The sequence below is a fragment of the Carassius auratus genome, chromosome 11 (genome assembly GCF_003368295.1).
Source record: "Carassius auratus strain Wakin chromosome 11, ASM336829v1, whole genome shotgun sequence".
Classification (NCBI taxonomy): domain Eukaryota; kingdom Metazoa; phylum Chordata; class Actinopteri; order Cypriniformes; family Cyprinidae; genus Carassius; species Carassius auratus.
In genome coordinates this window covers 12559004-12582970 of record NC_039253.1, presented here as the reverse complement: position 1 = coordinate 12582970, position 23967 = coordinate 12559004, and the positions used below count along the sequence as shown (strand labels likewise).

General features: G+C 38.4%; 1 protein-coding gene across 3 annotated transcripts in view; it reads left to right on the top strand.

The window, feature by feature from the left end:
- Positions 1 to 23967, top strand: part of sipa1l2 (signal-induced proliferation-associated 1 like 2) — a 68928-nt gene that overhangs the window by 29409 nt on the left and 15552 nt on the right. For all 3 annotated transcript variants that reach the window (XM_026275417.1, XM_026275419.1, XM_026275418.1), the window contains exons 2-12: positions 4304 to 6022; positions 6149 to 6276; positions 7063 to 7251; positions 11091 to 11265; positions 11552 to 11655; positions 13432 to 13589; positions 14442 to 15027; positions 16989 to 17263; positions 21280 to 21504; positions 23220 to 23357; positions 23833 to 23927. In XM_026275417.1, the coding sequence (XP_026131202.1) occupies positions 4582 to 6022; positions 6149 to 6276; positions 7063 to 7251; positions 11091 to 11265; positions 11552 to 11655; positions 13432 to 13589; positions 14442 to 15027; positions 16989 to 17263; positions 21280 to 21504; positions 23220 to 23357; positions 23833 to 23927 (3514 nt within the window). In that variant the 5' untranslated portion in view covers positions 4304 to 4581. The remainder of the gene's footprint in view (positions 1 to 4303; positions 6023 to 6148; positions 6277 to 7062; positions 7252 to 11090; positions 11266 to 11551; positions 11656 to 13431; positions 13590 to 14441; positions 15028 to 16988; positions 17264 to 21279; positions 21505 to 23219; positions 23358 to 23832; positions 23928 to 23967) is intronic.

The window sequence follows — 23967 nt, the reverse complement described above, 5'->3', positions numbered from 1 at the left end:
ATGTGAAACATTAATGTAGGTTTCCTACATGCCAATGTTTAGAATAAATCCAGAAGTGTTTGTGGCATGTGAGGCATTAGGGCACATCAGCTCCTGGCTCTTGTTATAGTGCCTCTAGCACTGGAATGCATAAGCGCCAAAGAGACTCCGGCCTTACTCCTAACAAGGAAAGGGAAATGAGAACACAAGACCTCCCAGCAGTGTCTCAGGAATGAGAAATGTAGGTGAGCTCAGGCCTGGAAAGCTTTGACAGCATCTGACAAGGTGTGCCCATGTAGGGTGTTCACTGAGGCTGATGTCAAAACCTTCTGGTTCTACTAGGTGTCTGCTCGCCCCAGTTACCCTGCCAAAACTGCAGGGCTCAATTTACTCAGTACTTCTGTCAAAATCATACTTGTTTACTTGTTGGCAAACAAATGTGGCCAGGAAACAATAATCCATTAGGTGTAACCTTGTAGCATTGATTTGGGCTTAGGAAAGTCTCAGTTTGCTGCAGTTTTTCAGTGTTTCCATCTGTGAAATGTTGTATTGTGTGGTCAACAATGGGGACCAAAAAGATTTAAAGTAGTTTGTTCGTTTATTTTTTTTTTCTTTCTACAAAAATAGAAATATCAACATAATATGATTTTGCTAGGATTGCAAGATAAAATGTTTTTTTTGTTCCTCCTAAAAACCAAGAAGAAAAAGACAGAATTGTGAGATGTAAATACAGTTTACATAAATAACAGTAACATTTCTGTAAAAAGTTCATTTGATTTTTTTGTATTATTATTATTAATTTTACTGATTATTTTTTATCATTTGCCTAATTTGCTTTAATGACCGCAGTGCACAGTCTCCCAAAATTTGTGCAAAACTTAATGTTATTTAGCATTATTTGAGATCCAAATAGCTTCATGTTACAGATTTTTTTTCACAGAATCTCAAACATTTCTTTGTATTTTTCCTTCTAAAATCCTCAAACTTTGTTTATTTGGAGATCTAAAGTAGATTTAGATTTTCAGGTTTTTTTAGTGTGGAACTTTGGACCATTCTGTATGTGGGTTGGACAGATGGGGACACTCTGTAAGTGCGTTGACCTCCTTTCCAGCATTGTTTTGATCTGTGATGATTTCATACCACATTTCAGAGCCCATGTCTCAAAAAGGACCAATGTTCCCGTCAGTCATCCAGTAAAGTGTGACGTCGCTTAAATTTAAGTAACAGCAGACTAACCAAATCTCTTTTCCGAGAAAACAATCAGAATGTTGTGGATTTATTACCTAACATCACACAAGAGTGTCCACGTAAGCTGCTTATTCTATTTGTGGCAAACCCTCCTTTGAGTCATGCCTGTCAGGAAGTGGAGATTTCTAACAAGAGAAACCACGCTTTAGTTCAAATATTCCCTCATATCTCTTGCCCCATCAAACCCTGGGCAGACAGGGACTCTTTTTAACCTCTGTGGCTGTTGGAAATGATAGACGGCCCAGTGTGGTCACAGTCCCCACTATAGATCCAGCTGTCTAAATAGATTGGGTCAGTGTGTCTTTGCAGTGGGCGATGATAGCGATGATGAGCTCTGTTGTTTGGGTGGCACGGTGCATGTGAGCAAGCGTTTGAAAGCAGGGGACCGGCTCATAATGGTAATCAATGACCTGTACAGGAACTGCAGCTGGACGGAGGGCGTTGGAGGAGACAGGATTGGCCATTTGCCGGGCTCTGAAGCCCAGCGGGAGATGGTGGGAGGGAGCCTTTCAGATGTGCAATTTGTTGTCCTCTCAAGCCTTTGCAAGTGCTTGATGCTCTGTTTCTCTTTCTTCTCTTGTTTTGGATAAGGCTGATTTATTGAGAAACTAATGCGCTAATGCCTCTAAAGACAGTGTACACATTATTCTAACACATTTTTTTCCATTTATTTTGAAGTAAACGAGTCCCAAAACAGATATTTGTTGTATCATAGGGATCAGAGTAATTTTGTATGTCTTAGAGGACAACGGACCTCCTTCTGACATATGTATTTTTAAAACCTCAGACGATTCGCAGGAAGAGCCAATATAATAATTAATGTGAGTTGCATTCAATGTTCTTTCAAAGATTAAGGCGTACGTTTAGACTGAATTATTTCTCAATCCTGTGATGTTGAAAAAAACATGATTATGTTTTTCTAAGTTGTATTTTACTTTATAACAAAATGTGTTTTACACTGCACTAATGATAATGGCTATTTTCTGAGCTATGATAATGAGAATTGATGGTATGTGCATTATTGTCTCAATAATGTCATGTTTAATAATAATAATAATAATGTGTAAAAAAAATCATACATCTCCTAAATATTACCAAAATATTTTTATGCGTTTAGAATAGTTGCAATATATATGTTTCTTTATAATTTATTCGCCTTCTGTTTGAAATAGAATTCTAGACCATTTTTGCTGGGGTTTTTTTTTCTGAGATTTCCTGAGACTCACCCTTTCACTTGTGAGGATATCAAAGCTCTTCAAATCAAAGATTTCATCTTTCATGAAAGAGAGCCTCCTTACATGTTGCTCTTTCCTCCTTTAAAATTTAACAGCATTCTTTAAAAATGAAACAGCTTGTCATTTGTGCACATATTATTTATCTTTTTCTGATGCCTGATGCTAAGTTTAGCCTGAGAGGCCCTTTCTGTTCACGCCATGTTCAGATTAATCCAATGTTCAGTGCTTCTGGGAATGTTTACGATCATGGAACGTCTGCATTTTAAATTTTTGATACATCCAAGCAATAATACCTCTGCATCTCCTCTGGGGATGAATGTGTCCCTTTATCCAAGTGTCAGTGCCATGTCTTTTGATAAATATTTAATTTCCTCTCTATCTAGACGTCAGCTGAAATCGAATTTCTTTTAGAGGAGATTTTATGTTATGATTAAAGATTACAAACAATTGTTTTCTTGGAATGATATGCTCCCGTTAATTGTTTTCAATAAGACAAATGTGTAAAGTAAGTAAATTTTGTTTCCATGTTGACATTAAATCACAGCTCTGAATCCAGTGAATTTCCAGAGTCTAGATAGATATTGCAGTTTGAAAGGTAAAACTTTGTGGTATACAGCTGGTGTTGGATGTGTTTTTTTTGGAGGGAGGGTTAAAGGTTTTGGGGTCAGTGTGTTTGTAACAGACAGACAGAACTGCACGTCCAAAACACATTATTAATAAATGCCAGTTTAATCGGCTTTCCTTTGAAGGATTATTTTTAGTTTGCTGAATTTCACAGTGTGTACCCATAGTGGCATCTGTCAGTACTGTAATTTTATACTCTCTTCCGTTCTCACTAGTACGTTATTTTTGGATATGATATTGAAAAGCGCTTTCACTGAAAGGCAGTCTCTGGGTTCATTGCACTAAACCAGTCTTTTTTTTTTTTTTTTTTTTTGGTGCAGGACCCAGATTTTACATTGAGTATCAAGTGGGGACCCAAATCAATGCTAAAATCAAAACAAATGTTCTTAAATTAAATATCAACACCCTACATGGACACATACTGTCAGATGCTGTCAAATATTGAAATTACTGTAAACTTGTTTAGCCAAGTGTAATTGGAACAGATTTAAGTAACAAAGTTTAATTAATTATTTAATGTGCGACCTTTAAAGTAAAAAAAAGAAAAGAAGATTTTTGAAGATTCATATGCCTGTTTATTCTGCATTTTTAATAATGAATAATTTTATAGTTAATTGCATTTTATTTATTTTATTTAGCTTTTTTCCCCCACACTGAACTCAGTGGAAGAATATTGATTTTAAAATTGATGAATTCGGAAAACAAATTATGGTAGAGAGGTTAATATTTTTGAACATTTGTCATTTTCATTAAGAATTCTGATTCTTATTAAATACTTCAGCTTTGCATTTTGTGAAACAAAAATATTTTTTTCAAAGTTTTGTTGGCTTTTTTCTTGAAATAACCACATTGAATATCTTTTCTGCTTAACACTGTGGGGAGAGTGGTCTGGATCTGTTATGCTGTTTATCAGAAGTATTACAGTGCCTAGCCCATCAATGCTTTTTGATTTAGATTTTTACCTCTAATTATTCTTTGCACAAAGGTCAAAAAAGTGTTACATTTGTTATATAGATGTTCCAGAAATGGCATGCATTCAGGTGAAAAAGAAAAGTTCTGTCTGAATAGACATTCAAATCCTTATTAAATTAATTGGTCTTTTTGCAGGTGCTTTGTTCAGATTTTGAGTGCTTTACGTTCTTTCAAGGTCACATTGGTATCTCTCCCTCCCAAATGGATTCTCCAATGATATCTCTCTCTTTCTCGTTTCCTTTCAGAGCATCAGAGAGATCCCACCTGGCTTTAAGCCTACATGCCTGTGAAATGACCGCATCTCCTGCTTGCCCTCCTGTGGAGTGAGCAGTTGTCCTTGACAGTGAAACAGATATAAAGAGAGCCATTCTCCTCCTATGGATTACAGACCCATAGGTCTGAACGCCCTGACGCGGGTCAGTCATCTTTCACAGACTTCTCCCAGCACCGTCAAGCTCCTTCACCATTCTGTAAAATGCTGGAGTTGGAATTCCTGGTCTGGACAATTTAACGTCAGTTATGAATGTCCCTGTCTTTAGGACCAGAGGCACAGCAGACGAGGTCGTTTAAGCTTGAGAAGCGCCTCACTTCAGAAATGCAGACCGATGATCTATTTGCCAAAAAACTTCAAGCATTGAATGATAATATGGGACCTCCTGGTGCAAACACACAGGGAACACCAGCAGTGCCCAAGATGGGCGTACGTGCAAGAGTGTCCGATTGGCCACAGAAGAAGGATGGCCAAGGTCCACTACCCAGATATGAAAGCCTAATGACGAACTTCCAGAATGGACAACCCAGTCAGTCGCCGGAAGATATGGTCAAACAAAGCCCAGGTTCTCCTCCCAACCCCAGCTTTATGGATCCAAAATATGGACTTGGTGAACTTCTAAACCACTCTCCTGGTAAAGTTCACCATGTTCTCCAGAAAAGGAGCAACAGTGATGTCACCATCAGTGATATAGGGGCAGAGGACGTGGATCAGACAGCAATTAACCCCAATACAGGTGCCACTTTGCACCGAGAGTATGGAAGCACATCCTCCATCAATCGCCAGGGTTTGCCCGATGAAGGATTTTTTGGCAATTTGAAGGTTTTCCAGCCAGAACTCTTGGAGCAACCAAGTGCACCACCTCCACATGGCTTTCCAGAATTTCGTCGGTATGAAGCTGCCATTTCTCCAAGTCTTCAGACTGCTGCGCAGATTGCACGGGGGGACATTCTCTGCATTCCAAACTACTCGGACTATGTGGACAGTTCCCTCTTCTATAGCAGAGAAAGAGAGAAGTCTTTCCTACAGCGACAGAAATCTGAAAAGGGTGAGACATCCATTTTCCGCAGGCTGAAAACCTTGAAAAGCGAGCAGAGGCAACTAAGCGACCATGACGATTGTAGTAGACATGGTCGTCCATTGAGTTTCCAAAGATGTTTTGCCCACTATGACGTACAGAGTGTGCTTTTCAATATTAGCGAGGCTGTTACCAATCGTGCTAACTTGGCACGACGGAAGAATATTTCCACGGGGGCTTCTGCAGCATCCCAACACCAAATTGGTGGGGGAATGGACAGTCTTGACCCGCTGTCTGTTTGTGAATCCCCTTTGGACAGCTGTGAGGAGCTAGGTCAAAAAGCTTGTACAGATCCTGATGAAGGGGATGGGAAGAGCAACGGTTTGGTGCTGAGCTGCCCATATTTTCGTAACGAGATAGGTGGTGAAGGTGAAAGAAAACTGAGCGTCACCAAACCAAACAGTGGACCCCCCAACAATGTAGGTGACAACTATACCATTGAGTCTACTTTAAGCTCACACTGCACCAATGCGGGGGTTTCCGTCTTGGAAATGTCACGTGAGAATTACGCCTCTCGTGAAAACTACGCTGTTCCACGGGATTGCATCAAACGCTACATCATTGAGCACATTGACATGGGTGCATACTACTATCAAAAATTCTTTTTCAATAAAGGTATGTTGTACAGTCTAGAAGTCCATTTGATTGGTCTGCACAAAAGTGAACTATAGTGATAGATATGTATCTCTGAGTGAATCTCTCCCTGTATGTTTATCCCTTCTTATTCTCTTTTCTTTAAAGAACATCAGAACTACTTTGGTGTCGATGAGAACTTGGGCCCAGTGGCAGTAAGCATTCGGAGGGAGAAACTGGAGGAGGGGAAGGAGGGACCACAGTATAATTATAGAGTCATCTTCAGGACCAGCGAGGTAGAACTGTTTCTTTAAAACACACGGTTTAACGCACATTGTTTAACAATTTGTTTTTACATCCATTGGTCTTTGAGCTAGTCAAGTTTAGGGGAATAGCTTTTAATTACATTACTCATTGCCTTTGTTTGCCATATCATGCAATGAGTGGACTTCTCATTCATTTGTAATTGATTTCCATCTTTCCATTAAGTGCATTTCCCAAAACTTTTATATCATTCCTTCTGAATACAAATCAGAGCTGCCTCAATAATAGCATTGATTGTTTTGAAAATCAGCTCAAGATGGATGATGTCTGTGGCGTACTATTGATTTTTCCATGTATGGTTATATAAATTACCTTACTGTACTACATGATTCTCACCACTGACTCTATAAAAGTTCCAACCACTGCGGCTTTCAAAATGGCAAGAGATCTTTCATATTTGGCCTGCCAGGGGTTTTCCTTAGGGTGACTGGATAGTTTTCTGAACTGGCTGTTGAGCGTACAATGGACCTCTTGCTAAAAGCCAAAGCGTTACTTCAGCATTCGCCACAGTTAGTTGAACTCAATTATTCATCAGAAAGATTGGCAGAGCATGTCGCCGGATTCAGCATCATTGAAGGGACACTCTTAGAGAGTGCTTTGCCATTTGAGAGACAACTGCAATGGTTTATCCATCTGTTCACTATTTGAGAATGCTGTGTATTCGTTTAAGAGATACATGTGCTCATTTCAACAAACATTGTGAATTCCGTTTTTCTTTTTTTGCTAAACTTCTCTCTTTCCACTCTGTCTATCATCAGCTCACCACTTTGAGAGGTTCAATCATGGAGGATGCCGTCCCCTCCACGGCTAAGCATGGGACTTCCCGTGGACTCCCTCTTAAAGAGGTGATGGAGTACGTAGTTCCTGAGGTCAACATTCAGTGCCTCAGACTGGCCACCAGCTCACCTAAAGTCCCAGAACAACTGCTGAAGCTGGATCAGCAGGGGGTAAGTACTGTACTAAAAGCTGTACAGCCAGTTTTACACATAGAAATGGTAGACATATTACTTGATTCAAATTAAATACTATAAACCATATAGGCCCTATTATTTCCGCAATGCGGAAAACGTGGATGGAAGCATGGAATCCAGTCATAAAAGTGAAATTTGCTTTATAACGCGGAGCATCACATAATTTTACAATTTTGGATGGATACATCAAAAGTAGGTAAACTACACTTAAATCAAAACTCGATATGGACTAGTGTCTGTGAATATCACGCTGCAAAAATACCATTTAATTAGGAATTCTGCATGTTCTGTGTGAATGAATGGCATAGACATGATTTCGTTTACTACGTGATGCTTGCAGTCTCTCCTGCAATATATGTGTATATGAACTAGGGATAGGCCAGAATGTTCAATTATTCATGTAATCATTTGGTGGGTTGGCATTCGATTTAAAATTTTGAGATTCGAATATTCTTTTTCTTTTTTTTCTTTTTTCAAACACCTGGCAGCCCCACGAAACAATTCTCATTCGCTCTTGAAAATGAATCGCCCATGAGTGAACATCAAGAATTTTATGATTCAGTTAATCTGGAAAAGAAGACAAAAATGCAGACGACTTCAGCTCTGTGGGAACACTTTAAATTGAGTGAGGACAAGACAAAGGCAGTGTTCCAAATATGCGGTTTGAAACTGGCCTACCACAACAGCACATTAAGTTTGAAAGTTCTGTAAGCAGTACACCTTTGTTGGTGTAGGAAAAAAAGCTGCTTTTATCTGCCATGTTAATCAGTAATTTTACACATTATAAAAATGTGTAAAATTTGTGAATATGGAAGTCATAAAAAAAAAAAAATACAGTAGCCAAACCTAATAATAATTTGTCTACAATAGGCGGCCAACCAGAGTGTGCGTTCTGCCGCCATGTTTGCTGCCGCCGCCATGTCTGAAAAGTGCATTTGCAGCTTTTGACCGCTGAGTGGCACATTTTAACCATAAGTTATCAAAAGCCTCGTTTCCACCGCAGGAACTTTACCCAGGAACTAGGGACTTTGGGCTGGTACTCGGTGTGTTTCCACCCCAGGAACCAGGATCTAAATAAAGTTCTGGGTAAATAAATGCCCCTCAGAAAGTCCCTGCTAGCGAGGTAGTACTTTTGTGGGGGCAGGACTTGGGCACTTAGCATGCTGATTGGTTGAGTTCACACAGCACTGTGCTTTCAACCACCATTTATTCTGACCATTTTCAAAATAATACTGTTATTGTGTCATGAAATGTAATTTTAAAAGTATTTCAGTTGAGAATGTAGTTGTTTAAAACTCATATCTGTGGTTTATTTATAAAGACAGCGCCTATTTAAAAATGTGTTTTGCTGATTTCGTAGACGTTCAGCTCCACGCGAAATTTTTTTGTATTTTTGTGCTGAAACAGTTCCACCTTATATAAATGTCTAAAATATTAGATGTGTATGTGACCATTTTAATCAGCGCCCTGTAGTGTGACATGCAGTAATTAATCTAAATTTGTTTTAAAAATTATTTATTCTTATTTTATAATTGTATAATTTGCCATTTTATGCCCTCTTATTAACTAAGAGATTGTATTGAATATAGTTGTTTATGCCGTATGACCATTTAAAATGAATTAATCCGTTCATAAATTGGAACTGAATTGCAGTCTTGTAAAAGAAGTGTTGTAGTACTGTTTCCCTTATACAGAAATGTTAATTTATTTAAAAAAATTGGATGATAAATACATGTCCATTAACGTTTATACATTAACTATCCAATCTACCCTTTGCTAGTGCTTGAATTGGTAAAATATACAACAAGCGTTTCTCCACAATACAGCCAGACTGTAAAATGATCGTACCACCATTTGGACAGTAAGAGACAGTTTGGCTAACACAAACTGACAGGTGGGAAGAAACTCCATTCTCTGGGATGATTCATAGCATACAGAGCACAATGTTGTGAACTTTACATGTCCGCAAGGCTTGTAATTACTAAGTGGGGGTTTGAGAAACTATCAGTTATATCCTTCATACATCCCATTTGCTTAGTTTTAATACGTACTGATAAAACCAGAAACAGATGTTTTAAACTTCTGCTGATGATGTGATGTCCTTAATGCTGTTGTTCATTTGGCAGCTTAAGCAGGATTGAGCTTGTAAAGTGGTTCCTTTGGGCAAGGCGCCTATCAGGTGCCACCGATGGCCTTATAATATTTCCGTTTGAGGGTTCAAATTGCAGGTGTGTCAGGATGAGACGGTGTTTTACTAAAGAAGCCTTTTATAAAAACAAAGATCCAGTTACTTATTGACAGACCCAGACTTGCACATCTCAGGGCTAGAGTGGAACAGAGAGATTAGCAGTTTTGTCAGTACATTGACTGAATGGAATCTGAGAAGCAGTTAAAGTCTTGATCGATATTGCAGCCACACGATGGGGAGAACATCTGAAGAGTAACCCTCTAGAACAATGAATACATTGAAAGAGGCTAGTTGTAAAATTAAGGTTCGTAATTATTTCAAGTGGTATTTTGTCGTCTCCAATCAATCAGTTTCAATGAATACCTTATTGAGGACCTAACTGTAAAATGATAATTCAGCTATTGTCTGCATTTCCAGTGCTCAGACAAAAGATAACTAGTTTTCAAGGCAAATTATTTGGCAAAAACCTCTGAAAACATCACCATGGCAACCACCTAGCCACACATAACAGCCACTTGACCCATCTGAGCCGCTGCCAACTGTGACCAGCAGCACTTGAAATGAAAGAAAAGAAAACCATTGCTCGTCTTATGCTTTCTTGAGTCCCCCGTCTTTGTCCATTTCTTCATCTCACCCTCCATATTCTCTCCCAGTTCTTCCCTCTCTGATAATGGTGGGGTTTTTTCTCCTCTAAAGACTATTGGTGACATTTTATGGCACAAAAGCCAAAGCAATTGTAAGAATAGCACTAAAATTGCTTTTACCATTTCTGAATTACAAGACATTTTGGACAATTACCTTAGACCTGGTAATTTGTAAACCAGCATTTTTCAGTTTGTCATCCGATCATAAATTCCTATTATTATGAATGTTAAGTATCATATTTTTGACGTACGGTTCATTATCTTTTAATGATTTTCGAAATAATTGTCTGGCTCTGCACTTTTTTTGCCTATTTGATGCTGTGTCTGGTTCCAAAGGTTCTTTCTTTAGTTTATGGCTGGTATGTGTGTCTCATACAAAAGTGGCATCTGAGGCCAGTCCACATGTCATTACGTGTCAGGCTTTTGTGTAGATTGATAGCACTTAACATGACTGAATCACCACTTGTGGTAGACGATGTATATCACCGTTCCATAATATGCGTTAAGAGTGCTTTTAAAGGTTTCCTGTACAATGTGCATTAAAGACTGGATAAATATATCACTTTTGACTGTGTTCTTTTAGAATTGATTCTGTTTCGTAATCCTGCCATGTAATATGCAAGGGACAGGACTAAAATATTGTTTTATATTGTTTATATATGGGAAAATATTTATAATATTTCATTTAAATTATGTGAAAAGGGAAGACCAAAACTGATACAATATATGAAATGAATATATGAAAAGTTGATAGGTACCAGTCAAATATACCGTACATTTAATGGTCATAAAAAATAAAAGACCACAGAGTGCAGTGAATCCAGTATTCTGCAGAGATGTATAATAGGTGTAATTGGGGTTTTGCAATACTCTGTGAAGGATGTAATGACTGGTTCACACTGAAGGTTTGTACACAAAAAAACTTGTCAAATATCATTATAATGATTGAAACTGATTATGTTTTTATTCTTTGTAAATTGTAGTTGAGTTACCAGCACAAAGTGGGAATCCTGTACTGCCAGGCTGGGCAGAGCACAGAGGAGGAGATGTACAATAATGAGAGTGGTAGTCCTGCACTGGAAGAGTTTCTAGATCTACTAGGTCAGAAAGTACGACTGAAAGGGTTCAACAAGTACAGGGCACAGCTGGACAACAAAAGTAAGTGCTGCTCTCAAGATCATATTTTTAAAATGTTTGAAAATTTGAAGCCAAAAAGCTAACTGGCAGCTTCAGGTTCATTTCTGAAATGGGTTTTGTTTATACCACATTTGTTCTCGGTCAGTGCATTGGACAGTTTCTCTTAATCTCTAAATCTGTACAGATGAGCCATTTGCAAATTAATATTGGACTGCAAGAGACTAATTTCATATTTCATCATCAGTGTCTTTTTAATTTACTGCCTTTTATTACTGATATGTGTGATATAATCACATTGTTTCTGCAGCGGATTCCACTGGCACTCACTCTCTCTACACCACCTATAAAGACTTTGAACTGATGTTTCACGTCTCTACAATGCTGCCCTACACACCCAACAACAGACAACAAGTGAGTCGGACACATTTCATACTTAATACCTACTTTTCATCTACTCATCTTTATGATCCAAGGCCATATGACCTTTTTAGATGGAACTTAAAGAGAGATATTTAGAGTTCTATATATTTGAGTTCTTAGTGTGCTTTAAGCTATTTCTGTTCAACAAAGAATCCAGAAAAAAAACATGCATCAATGTTTCCACAAGAATAAATCAAACCGTACAATCATTTTCAACATTGCTAATAGTAATAAACATTTCTTGAGCACCAAATCAGCATATTAAAGTGATTTATGAAGTATCACGTGACACTGAAGAATGGAGTTATGATGCGGAACATTCAGCTATACCCTCACAGGAATAAATTACATTATATATATTATATTTATATTATATATATATTATATATATATATATATATATATATATATATATATATATATATATATATATATATATATAAACAGTTGCAATTAAAAATTGTCATAGTATTTAATAATATTACTGTCTTTGCTGTTAAAATGTTAAATACAAAAAAATAATTTTGGTATGGTTTAATAAGAAGCTGATGACAACACTTTGATTTGATGGTAGAAATTTCACGTGTAGATAGGTGCGATTTATAATTTCTTTTTTTGCGAACAAAAAAGCAGATAATCCAAGATAGATTGGTCTTTCTGCTGATTTATGCACACTTGAACAAGCACCTGCGCAAATGAGATTCAGGTCTGATCACTTACTCATGCCTGTCTACACAAAACTCTTTCAGCCCTCGTCAGTTCTCTATTCAAGTGGCTGGTCTTGATCTGTGCATCTTTCAGACCTCACAGAACCTAGACCAATTGTCCTGCATCCTGCTAATTGTAAACACTTCAGCGGGCAGGCCACGTTGTCATAGCAACTGTCTGAATGCTCCATCTTTTTTTTTTTTTTTTTTTTTTTTATAAAAAGCTCCCTTTCCAGTTGCCAGGACAAGGCACAGATTTTATGTTTTAAGTTGAGAGCAGGACGTATCATGGCTAATTAATTAGAAATGCATCATTTTCTGATGGTGAAAGCCTGTTCTTATTTATTTGGTGGAACAAATGTAAAAATATTTATTTCCCTTATCCGCTGTACTTCTCAATGGGCGGAACAATCCTAATAGAGTCTGCCGCAGATTCATTTACCACCGTAACAGCTTTCCATCAATGACTTCCTGAAATCCCCATGGCTAGACTGAGTTCAGTCGAATGATAAAATTGAGATTCGTGCTTTTAATAGAAAGCTTTTTTTAATGGAATGAGTAAAAAGAGAAGCATAGGAGCCCTTTCTTGGGTCTTTATTTGGCCGATATAGGGATTTGTTGTTTTCTGTCCATTGGATCATGGTCCGATAGGGATAATCTTGGAAAATAAGCTGAAGATCTCCACAGCTTTGAGCTTTAAATTCAGTACACCTCTGATCCTCTTTCTTTCCTTTGCTGACAGAGAGATGAGCCCAAAGGATATACAGTAGACTACAGCTAAACCATTTACACATTACTTAAGCTTTCTTATAGAAACAGTTGTTAATCCAGTATGCAGTAAATTATATGTGGATGTTTCTGTTGTTTTCTTTTTTTCATTTGTATGAAAATATTTATTTATTATTTAACTTTCTTAAATTTAATTTTCTATCCTGTTATGCATGTTTTTCCACTTTTGTTTGAAGTTTGTTTTTGCTTTGGATGACATCAACTGTAACTAGTTTCTTGTTAAAATGTGCACTATGATGACTTTCTTCTTATGATGTGTTTCCCCATCCAGCTGCTGAGGAAAAGGCACATTGGAAATGACATCGTTACCATCATTTTCCAGGAACCAGGAGCTTTTCCATTCACACCCCAAAACATACGCTCTCATTTTCAACACGTCTTCATCATCATCAAAGTCCACAATCCTTGCACAGAGCATGTGTGTTACAGGTAAAATGTAAAATGTCAGTTACTCACCATTTTTAGCCTAGCCTGGAAAATAAAAGCTTATGTTTTACAATTAGAATGGTGATTAAGCTTATACATGTGGCTTTGCTAAGCACAATACTGTGTTTTGCAAAGTCATACCCAGTCCGTCCTAAATAAATCCAATTTTGTAAATGAAAGAACTCATTCTGTTGGGACGGTGGGCGGAGGTAGACGAAGATGCTTTCCAAACAGCTCGGTGACTGTCAGTTTTGACCTCTCAGAACGATAGGGAGGATTAAAGGATAAGATCGAAGGGTATTCAATTTCCAGTCTTATTTACTCAGTGTTTACCTCTTAAGCTTGTTCAGTGTAACATTTCAGAGAGCTGAGGGAGGCTGGAACCTGGCTCAAAGTAAAATCGCCCATCTCTGAGACTGCTGCGGAAAGACTTATGAAGTGATTTTAATGTTGAAGTCAAATGGAAACGCTTTCTATTTATTCTTCTTACAGGGGACATGTTCTTCAGCCTTTTGCACGTATTACAGATATTTAAAGTTAAGCTTAATATGTGGAGACCGATGTAAGCCCTTCAGAGGTTGATTATATTAATGTCACAGTAAAAGGATATATAAAATAAATATATTAAAAATATATATATTTATATAAAAATATATATAATTTTTAGTGCTGTCAAACGATTAATCATGATTAATCACATCCAAAATAAAAGTTTTGTATTGAAGTATCCTAACATCTTTTGGAAATCTTGATTGATTGATTTTTTGTGGGATTCTTTAATGAATGAAACTTTGAAAAGAGCATCATATATTTGAATTGACTAAACTAAATTCATTGTCTGTCTTTACTTAATAGTGTTGCGGTTGCCAGATCCAAAGACATGCCTGCGTTTGGACCTCCCATACCAAATGGGGTAATGTTCCCAAAGTCTGCTGTATTCCGGGACTTCCTGCTGGCCAAGGTGATCAACGGTGAAAACGCGGCCCACAAGTCTGAAAAGTTCCGTGCCATGGCAACGCGTACCCGCCAGGAATACCTTAAAGACCTTGTGGACAACTTTACCAGTGCAACGCCTGTGGACGCCTCAGGTCCAAAATTCAGCTTTATCACCCTAGGCGCCAAAAGGAAGGAGCGCAGTCGGCCAAGGAACAATGCTCATCTATACAGTACGGGAGCCATCACGTGGCCAGTGGTTGCTCGGGACAGTTGCCAGTCCATCGATATTGGTTGTTTGCTGGCCATCTCCCGAGAGTTTGTGGCGCTCATTGAGGAAGCGTCCCGAGAAGTGGTTTTCAACTGCTACTGCAAGGACGTGATTGGTTGGAGTTCGTCCTCAATAGTGGGCAGGGTTAAGCTCTTTTACGAGCGTGGCGACTGTGTGGTGTTTTCCGTGCAGGACGGATGCCCAGAGGAAGTTCGAGAGGTCGTACAACGGTTAGAGGTATGAGTAGCCAATCCAGAATGAAAGATCAAGTTTTATCTTAGCTGAAGCTAAAACCAAGCTTACCTTTTACTGTGAATAAGTGAGCAGTGTTGGTATACAGGATCAAGGTTCTCTTGGAATCAGGGACCAAGGGTCAATGAATTAGCACATTAAAAAGGGTATAAAGACCATGTTAGAGCAGATCACTTTACCTTAGCTTACCTTAAGCTTGCCAAAACTTTATTCACTCTGGGATAACTACATGCATCAAGACACACCTTAATAAATCAATCGTAGTTCTGCTTCTTGCTTTATTGCCATCCCATTCATGCTCAGTTGGTCTAGACCTGCAGACATAAACTACATTTTTACAGTGCAGTGGAGGTTTAAATAGGTGTACATGCCTTTTAGGTTGATGGACCCAGTCAGCATGTGTGGTCCATTCTCTTTGTGGGATTTGACAGCTTGTAAAATACTGTCCTTTGACTCTTAAACATGCTCTTAAATGTGTTTATTGCATTGGGTGGTTTGCTGTCATCATCATAGCATTTGTGCAGCAGACCATCAGCAGGTTTTTCTTGGAATAAGCGAAATTTAAATTCAGTCATCGTTTACTCAACACATTTTATTAAGTTTGGTGGCAAAAAAATAATAATTAATATGGTTTAGTATGGCAAAAGCCAAGTTATGTCTGAATTGTTGAGCAACAGATATTTTCAAATTTTAAAAATGAAGCTTATATTTCATTATAACCACCTGAGTGTCTTCAAAGTGCTTTTGTTGTTTTTGTGGGTGCTTAGAAAATGTGCCTTTGGCCTCTTAGCAACTTTACAGAGTCGGAGTAGTATCAGCTTACCTGAGGTTTGCTTAAAACCGTTTGTTTTTTCAATCAAGTAGTTGCATGCAGAAGGTTTAAACTGTTTTATCCAAAACACATTAGTTTTAGGTGTCAGGGGCAGATTAATGAAAAGTCCTCTAAAGAAAGAAATTAAGTCATTTCTTAAGAAATTCCTAACAGGTCAACTCAGTTCACCTTTTTTTTTTTTTTTGTTGAGAAAATGGTTTTGCCATTATTTGGTTTGTATGGCAGTTCTATGGCTCGCTGATCAGCTCTAAGGCTGTGTTTCTGAATTATGTTGTAATTATAGACTTACATTAAAAGTGGGTGGTGTTAGCGCAGTGGATAAGACACATGCCTTTGGTGTTCGAGACCTGGGTTCGAATCTACTGTGAGACACCAATGTGTCCCTGAGCAAGACACTTGACCCCTAGTTGCTCCAGAGGTGTGCGACCTCTGACATATATGTAAGTCGCTTTGGATAAAAGCGTCAGCTAAGTGAATAAATGTACAATGTAAAAGCCCCAATTGACTTGTTTTTTGGAGAGTTTAGAGTTACTAAATTTGAATTCTACAAAAATAATTTCACACAATCATTGTTTACATTATCAATCCTTGGTGTGAACTTGTGCACATCCCTAGTAGTAGTATGATGCATTATTTGTAGCTAGTGTTATATTTTAATGCTTAATTACAACAATTTGAAAGATAATAATAAAAAAATTAATCTAGGTTATCGTAAGTTTAAGAAATGATTGATGTTTTTCATAAAGTTGATTTTCAAGAAGTTTTAAGAATTTGTTTTTGGGAATACAACATAATCTAAACGAGAAAATAAGAAGAAAATATGAATCTGGCCCCAGGTTTTCAGTTCCGGTTATAGGAATGTGTTATTCATGAGACAGCCAGTCTGTTGTGTTCTCCCATGTTGCTTTGACATCAGTTAATTTCATCCTTGAGAGACCTGGCTTCCGCCATCATCTATATCTCTGCGTACCTGCGTACCCATCTGCATGCTTACCTGTGCAGGACCCTCTGCCCATTATCACAGCACATATTTTATCTTCAAAAGTCGCTGAGGTGACAAAATGCCCAGTTTCAGTTGGTTAAAGTTTGTTTGTGTGTTCTAACTTCCCTGCAGATGGTCACCAGGGGTTGTGAGGCGCTAGAGATGACCCTGCGCAGAAATGCCCTGGGCCAGCTGGGATTCCATGTCAACTTTGAGGGTGTGGTAGCCGATGTGGAGCCATTCGGGTTTGCCTGGCAGGCAGGACTTCGCCCCGGCTGCCGTTTGTTGGAGATCTGCAAGGTCGCTGTTGGGACTCTAACTCACGAGCAGATGATTGAATATCTGCGGACCTCCACACCTGTTACGGTGGTGGTCATACAGCCACATGAGGATGGCACCCCCAGAAGGTAGAGTTGAATCCTTCATCTTACATTGGCAGATAAATGTATCGCTCTCTCTCTCGCACACACATTTTCGCGCACACACATACACGACTAACAAAACTGCATTTGAACAGTCAATAGCAAATACTTAAATTAATATAAAAAAATATTTAAAGCAGCTGATTCAGAAGCACCAGATTGTCATAGCTAAGTCAGAAAGACCTCCTCTCCTAGGCTCAAGAAACGGTTGTCCATAAAATGCGTTGCTGTTCTGTTGTAAGTAATCTTAAAGATTCCTAAATGCATTTACTTTCGGAAGGCCAAATAAAGTGCTTGTGCTTTCGCCTAGATACACACAACATCTCCCTGACATGGCTGCTTCAACACTAACTGCGGTTACTGAAACCACGCTGTCTTTCTTTGCTGAACATTTGGGTAGCATTACGCAAATATTTCCACATAGTGACATAGACGTGGGGGCGTGTTTGAATGAGCCATTTTAGGGGTGTGTGGCAGAGTCTTAACTTTGATAAAGAATATCTCTTTGAATTTGAGACACTAGTTTTTGCAACTTTACAGATCTTTTTCATGCACCAAGAGCTTGTAACACTCTAAAGAGAAAGGAAAAAATTTAATTGCATCATATGACCCCTTTAAGATACTCTGTGAATTATATGATCATAGTCTGCTCATATTTTTTTTTTTTTTTTTTTTTTTTTCAATCCTGGAATAGAAAATGACATGGAACCCTGTTGAACCTTGTTGAACATGTGCCTCATGTAATGTTTGCTTATTTCAGAAGAGCTGAGGGCTTTACTGAAAACTTCTAAAGGCAGAGATTAAAGTGACCCTCTAGACTGTCAATAACTGGATTGACATTTATCGCCTCCCTGTGAGGCATAAAAGCCAGTCATATCAAGCACTCCGTGCTTTTTGTAAACAAAAATGTATAGAGTATTGCTTGCACATTTTTGGTTGACCTTAACTGCTCTTTATTTCTCTATCTTGGGCAAGCGTTTCTAGAGAACTATAGTTAACTGAAGCATGCCATGACAAGTCAGGGTTGTATTTGGTTACATATCAGAGCAGTGAGTTTAGAAGTATATAGTAAGAATATTTGTTCTAAACTTGTAACACCCTACTGAGTGAAAAGCAATGCACTAAAACTAATTGTAGCACTTTAGCAACCACATAGAAACACTAAAACTACTTGTATCACCTATACAGACACTGTATAGCAATGCATTAAAACCACTCAGAGCAATAAAATTCCTCCTATTTCTGTAAAAATCTAGTCTTATGGCCCTTTTCCACTGCATGATACGGCACATTACAGCTCAGTATAGTTAACTTTTGGAGGGGTTTCCACTGGGTAGTGCAGTACCTGGTACCTGGTACTTTTTTTAGTACCATCTCGGTTGACATGTAAATTTCCCACCCATTCAAAAGCGATACTGCAGTGAAAACACAAGCCGTGCCGAGCCGAGTCGTACCATGCAGTAGAAACGCGCCAGTAAAGTCTGCAGTCTTTAGAGAAGTCTTGAACTTGAAATGAATAGTGTTTCTTTCATTCACAACACTTTCTAAGACATTTCTCAATTCCAGGAATTTGTGTGTGAGAGTCCAAGAGTGTGGTGTTCTTCACTGAAGTACTTTTTTGAAGAACTGTATCTTATTGTAGAGGCTGTGAGAATCTGTCTTAAGAGCTCTCGGCGATTCAAGAAGATCACCAGAGAGTCTTGTTTTGGGAGCAGTTCTGTGTGTGTGGTCGGAACAGAGTGGATTAGAAAGCGGAAACGCAAGATTAACCATCAATGAATCCCTCTGGCGTAGAATGAACTTGTGTTAATTTTCTGTTTGTTCTTTTGGTTTCTCCCTCTCTAATAACACACGCCACAGATAATCACAGCAGAATACAGTGCATCATTTATCTGATACCATTTGTCATGTAATTTGCGGATGTCTTTTCTCTTGCCAAACGTTCCTGTGGTGATTATCATTTAATATATTCAGCCAATTTCACTTACATGTTCTTCCCTTGACACTAAATTTGGTATTTTACTAGCTGACTAGGCTGACTAGAAAAGTAATCCATATTAATAAATTGGAATGGATTCATAGAAATAGCCTGGCTCTAAATAAAGCTCACAATTATGTACAGTGGGATCCAAAAGCCTGAGACAACTGGAGAAAATGCTTCTATTTTGTATTTTTCTCATTTGATACAAACTATGTTAGTAGTGAAAATTTGAATTAGAAAAACTTTCAGAAATTCAGAATGTGTTAGTAATTGGTTACATCTGACCATCTGGAGAACGGGATCACAGAATTAATGTAACAAACTAAATGAATCCATGCTTTTCACTGTGGTCTTAGACATTTACACCCCTCTGTGTGTTTCTATAAGCATCAACAGCCGGGAATTATCCAGTCAGCTCAGAAGTGTGAAGGAAGCGGTCCCACTGTTGGGGGTGTTCTGACCTGTTAACTCAGCTGCTATGATAATCCTTATTCTTTTGTAAGGAGCAGTCTGCCCCCACAATGCTTAGTTCAACCTCTAGCCATTTCAAGGCTAATTAACTTGAGGTAAAGAACAGCAATCCACCCAAAAATCAGGCCAATACATGGTATATATGTGATTAATGCCTGCAGGCTTTTCTATAATTAGATGTTGTGCTGTTGATATAATGCAAGTTTACAGGTGCCATAAAATGCATTGATACAATATTTTAAATTGTTCTCTGATGTCCCCAGAGTGTGTATGTGAAGTTTTTTTTTTCTCTGAATACTTCAAAGAAAATTTTTTATAGCTTCTTGAAATAGCCACTTTTAGGGTATGAGCCAGAACGCTCTGTTTATGTTTATGTCCCCTTTAAATGAAAATGAGCCGGTGCTCCCGTCTCCCTTCCAGTGTTGCCAAATCTGCGGTTTTCCTGTGGAATTGGGCTACTTTATAACACTGTTGCCATGGGTTGCTTTTCATGTCCGTGGGAGTTTTTTTTTTTTTTTTTTGCAAAAACTTTGCAAACCTGCACGAAGCGTTGATATCGATCCCTCTTTCAGAAGCAAGTTTGGTTTCAGAAGCAGTGCTGAACTGACCCTCGTTTGTGAGGCAGTCGAGTCTGGTGTAAAATGTTTGTAAAGCGTGAGCAAAACAAAGTATAGGACATTTCCTTTTTTTCTGGGACATTTCATTCGAAAATGAAATCACCCTGTCCTCAGTGGTCTATGGAGACTCCTATGTTGGTTGGAGCATCCCAAGACACAGACACTTTTAATGGCTCTTTGGCGCTGACATTGTATCTCCAGCAGCTACAACAAGAGAACAGTAATGGTGGACCGCAGCTTCTCACTCAGTGCTGTGTATTTGCTAATAGGGCAGAATGTGTAACAAATGGGTGGGACTTTCACCGATTATGTCATCATAGTCTGTAACTGCTCCTGTGGAGAGACTGTTTATGATTTTTTGGAATTATAAAACAATGAGTGAGTGAATTTTTACCATTATAGGCTGGCTGTTTTCACACAATGCGGCCACACAGCTGTGTTCAAACAACAAAAAAAGTGATTTTTGCATTCCATGGCACCTTTAAGTGAAGATAAACACTTGGTTAGCTTAGCACATGTAGGCACCGATAACAAAGTACTCATGTCCTATCTACACTATCTGAGTAATTGGGTAAAGATGACCGTAAGATTACATGCGACAATCAGCCCTGTGTATGAGGCTTAACATTGAAGGCTGATGCTGAAAATTCAGCTTTGCCATCACAGGAATAAATATCATTAAAAGAAATTTAAAACAGAGTGATATTATTAGAGTAATATTATTTATTTAATATTACATTCATTTGATTTACTTATTAATAATATTACTGTATTTTTGATCAAATAAATGCAGCCTTCTTTCAGAGGCTTCTTTTAAAAGCTTTTAAGTAGTAGAGTATTTCTAAACACAATTCTGTTACTTTAATACATGTCCAAAAAACATGGTAGCAAGTCTAAAAACCCAAGGTAATTTTCCTCTCTCTGTGTTTCAGAGGTGCCTCAGAGCTGTATCGTGTCCCCGTCATGGAGTACAAGACTCTTGGTACTGGGCCTGGTTGGCACAGGATGACTCACGTTCCCCAGGGGCTGCCGCTGTCTCGTGTTTCACCCACTCAGGGTCCAGATCGACCCTCCCCGAGCCAGCAGATGTTCCAGTACGCCCAAGCTGCCATCTCACGTAGCACTTCTTTTGATAAGAAGTACCAGGATGGTTCCAGGTAGGAGATATGTGATTGTCATTCCAAACACATATGCAGCTTTTTCATACTTATACAGTGTATACCTGTAATTTCACTTGTGTATCATGCTGTTATCCAACTCTCATGATTATGTAAGGGGAAACTATAGGAAAGTTTTTCTCATGGAGGCACAAAGTGGATTGGTTTGGTTTTTGTAATTGATCCCATCTTTCCTTTTACAGCATGTGGGTCTGTATTTGGGCATGTGCAATGCATTTTTTTTTTTTTTTTTTAAAGATGTCAATATCATCCCTAGGACTTTTCTGTTCTAGTCTGTGTCTGTGATGATGTTCAGGATATATAATACCCAGATTTTCTATAATGCTGATTAATCTGAAAATCTTTTTTATATGGACAGCTAAAGCAAAAATGCCGGAGGTCAGATACAAGGATAAAACATTTTTTGGCTCATATTATTAAATTAAATTATGTCATTATCTCTGTAAATAGAGGACTGCCTTTGGAAATGTTCAGGTTACATTTCACTTCAAAATGAAATTAAATGTGGTTTATTCTTTGTTTAATTTATAATGTTCACTTGGGTACAATTATATTAGGACTATTTTAGTTTTTACATTTAGTATTATTTTAATGACAGTTAAGGACATTCCCCTTTCCCATTCTCCTTAATGCAGAAAAATATAATTATGATTGCTATAGTAATAAATTAATCCATTTTTAAAAAAATCTGATTTACAATTCTGCTTCACAGATGTTAATTTATATGAAATGTATATGCAATTTAAATAATATAGTACAGTATACAGTAGGCTGCTGTTTTTTTTTTTTTATTAAATTTTAAATTTTTATTTTTGTATCCGTGTTGATTTTTTTTGTTGTGGTGTGAAATTTTTGGCACATTCACCCCAAAACGTTTGCCCTAAATAAGTTTGAGTCCAAATTTTCAGCCTAAGAGAGATGAAAATACAGTATTTTTATATTTTAATCTCAGTATTAAGTTATTCTGTATTTGGTCACCACTGTGAATGTGTCAGGACAGGTAATAAAAAGCAACACCTGGTTTTTATCGGGCTCAGCAACAGGAACTTTAAAAAACTCTGATTCATAACGGTAATGTTTGATTATCCAGACACATCTCCGCTGACATATCCGCTGGGAAAGCCCAAAAGGGAGCACATAGAGGCTATTAGGGATGATACATGCCACCCTGTGGATAAGAGGAAGGAAAAAAGTACAGAATGATTATGTCCTAGTCTGGTGTGGCATTGATTCCTGCTTTAGTATTTCTCAGGAGACGCCTTTCAGGGTGAGCTAATTGGGAACTTGATTTTCTGGCGCTGTAGAGTTGGGATCCCTTCATAATGTGCATCTTCTTGTGCAGTTGAGCGACTGTGTGTTGCATGCATGTGTCTTCACCTTGTCTGAAATGCACACACCTTTGTGGCCTCTTCACCCAGGCTGTCATCTCGTCCTCTGCTGGGATCCGTGTTGCACATGGACTGTCATTCCTTCCTGGAGTACGTTTCTCTTTTTTTTTCCCCTGGAATGTGCAGACGTTCCCAGCCCTGGAGACACAGGGTCCTGCTATGAATAGAGTCTGCTCCACCACTTTTTTTGACAGTGTTTCCTCCCTCCGGCCCAGAATATGAATGAGTCTTGCTGTAGCGCTCTCATTGCTTTTTTCCACCAGAGTTTTGATTAATGAGCTTCTGCCCTGTGTTTGCTCATTGCAGGGTGTTGCAGGACTTCGAGATGGTTCAGAGTCCGTCTGGAAATCCCGGCCAGCACTACTGCAGTTCTCCCAGTAACCAATCAACCTCCAGTGACCCCGGTCCCTGTGGCACCTGGGCCCAGAAAGCCAGTTATGATGGGTAATGAGATTCTGTTTGAAGCAGCCTCATAACTCAGAAATCAAAGAGCACAGAGCCCAAAGCCAAAGAGCCCAGCAGGTTTAGAGGTTATCGCAGGAGTCTAATCATATGAGATTTGGTGCAAATCTTTGGTGCAAACAGAATTAGGTAGAAGATGAAGCCAAGTCAAGTGATATTGGAGTGTAATTCTATGTCCTCTTTTCTGTAATGTCCACTATGAGCTAATATTTAATGACCAGCTATGTGAACATCGCTGTCCATTCACAGACCAACACGCAAACAATGGTCTTGAATCCTCCCCACCCAACCAATGCTAGGATCAGTTATCATTATCAATGCCTTTTCAGTCATTGAGCCACATTTTCAGTCCATTTGAAATGCAGTTATCTGGCTTATACAATATGCTTGAATAATAAAACTGAGAATCCATTAATAAATAATGCCTGTGGACATTTGCGCTCTGTTTGTCCAATAGATCGCAATCACCTGCCCTTCACGACCAACAAGAAGACAAAGAAGGAGATGGGCACAGAGATAGAGAGCACAAGCTAGAGAGGACACGATCTGCCGGTACGGAAGCCTTGTATTTTTCTCAAACTCCAATGCAGAT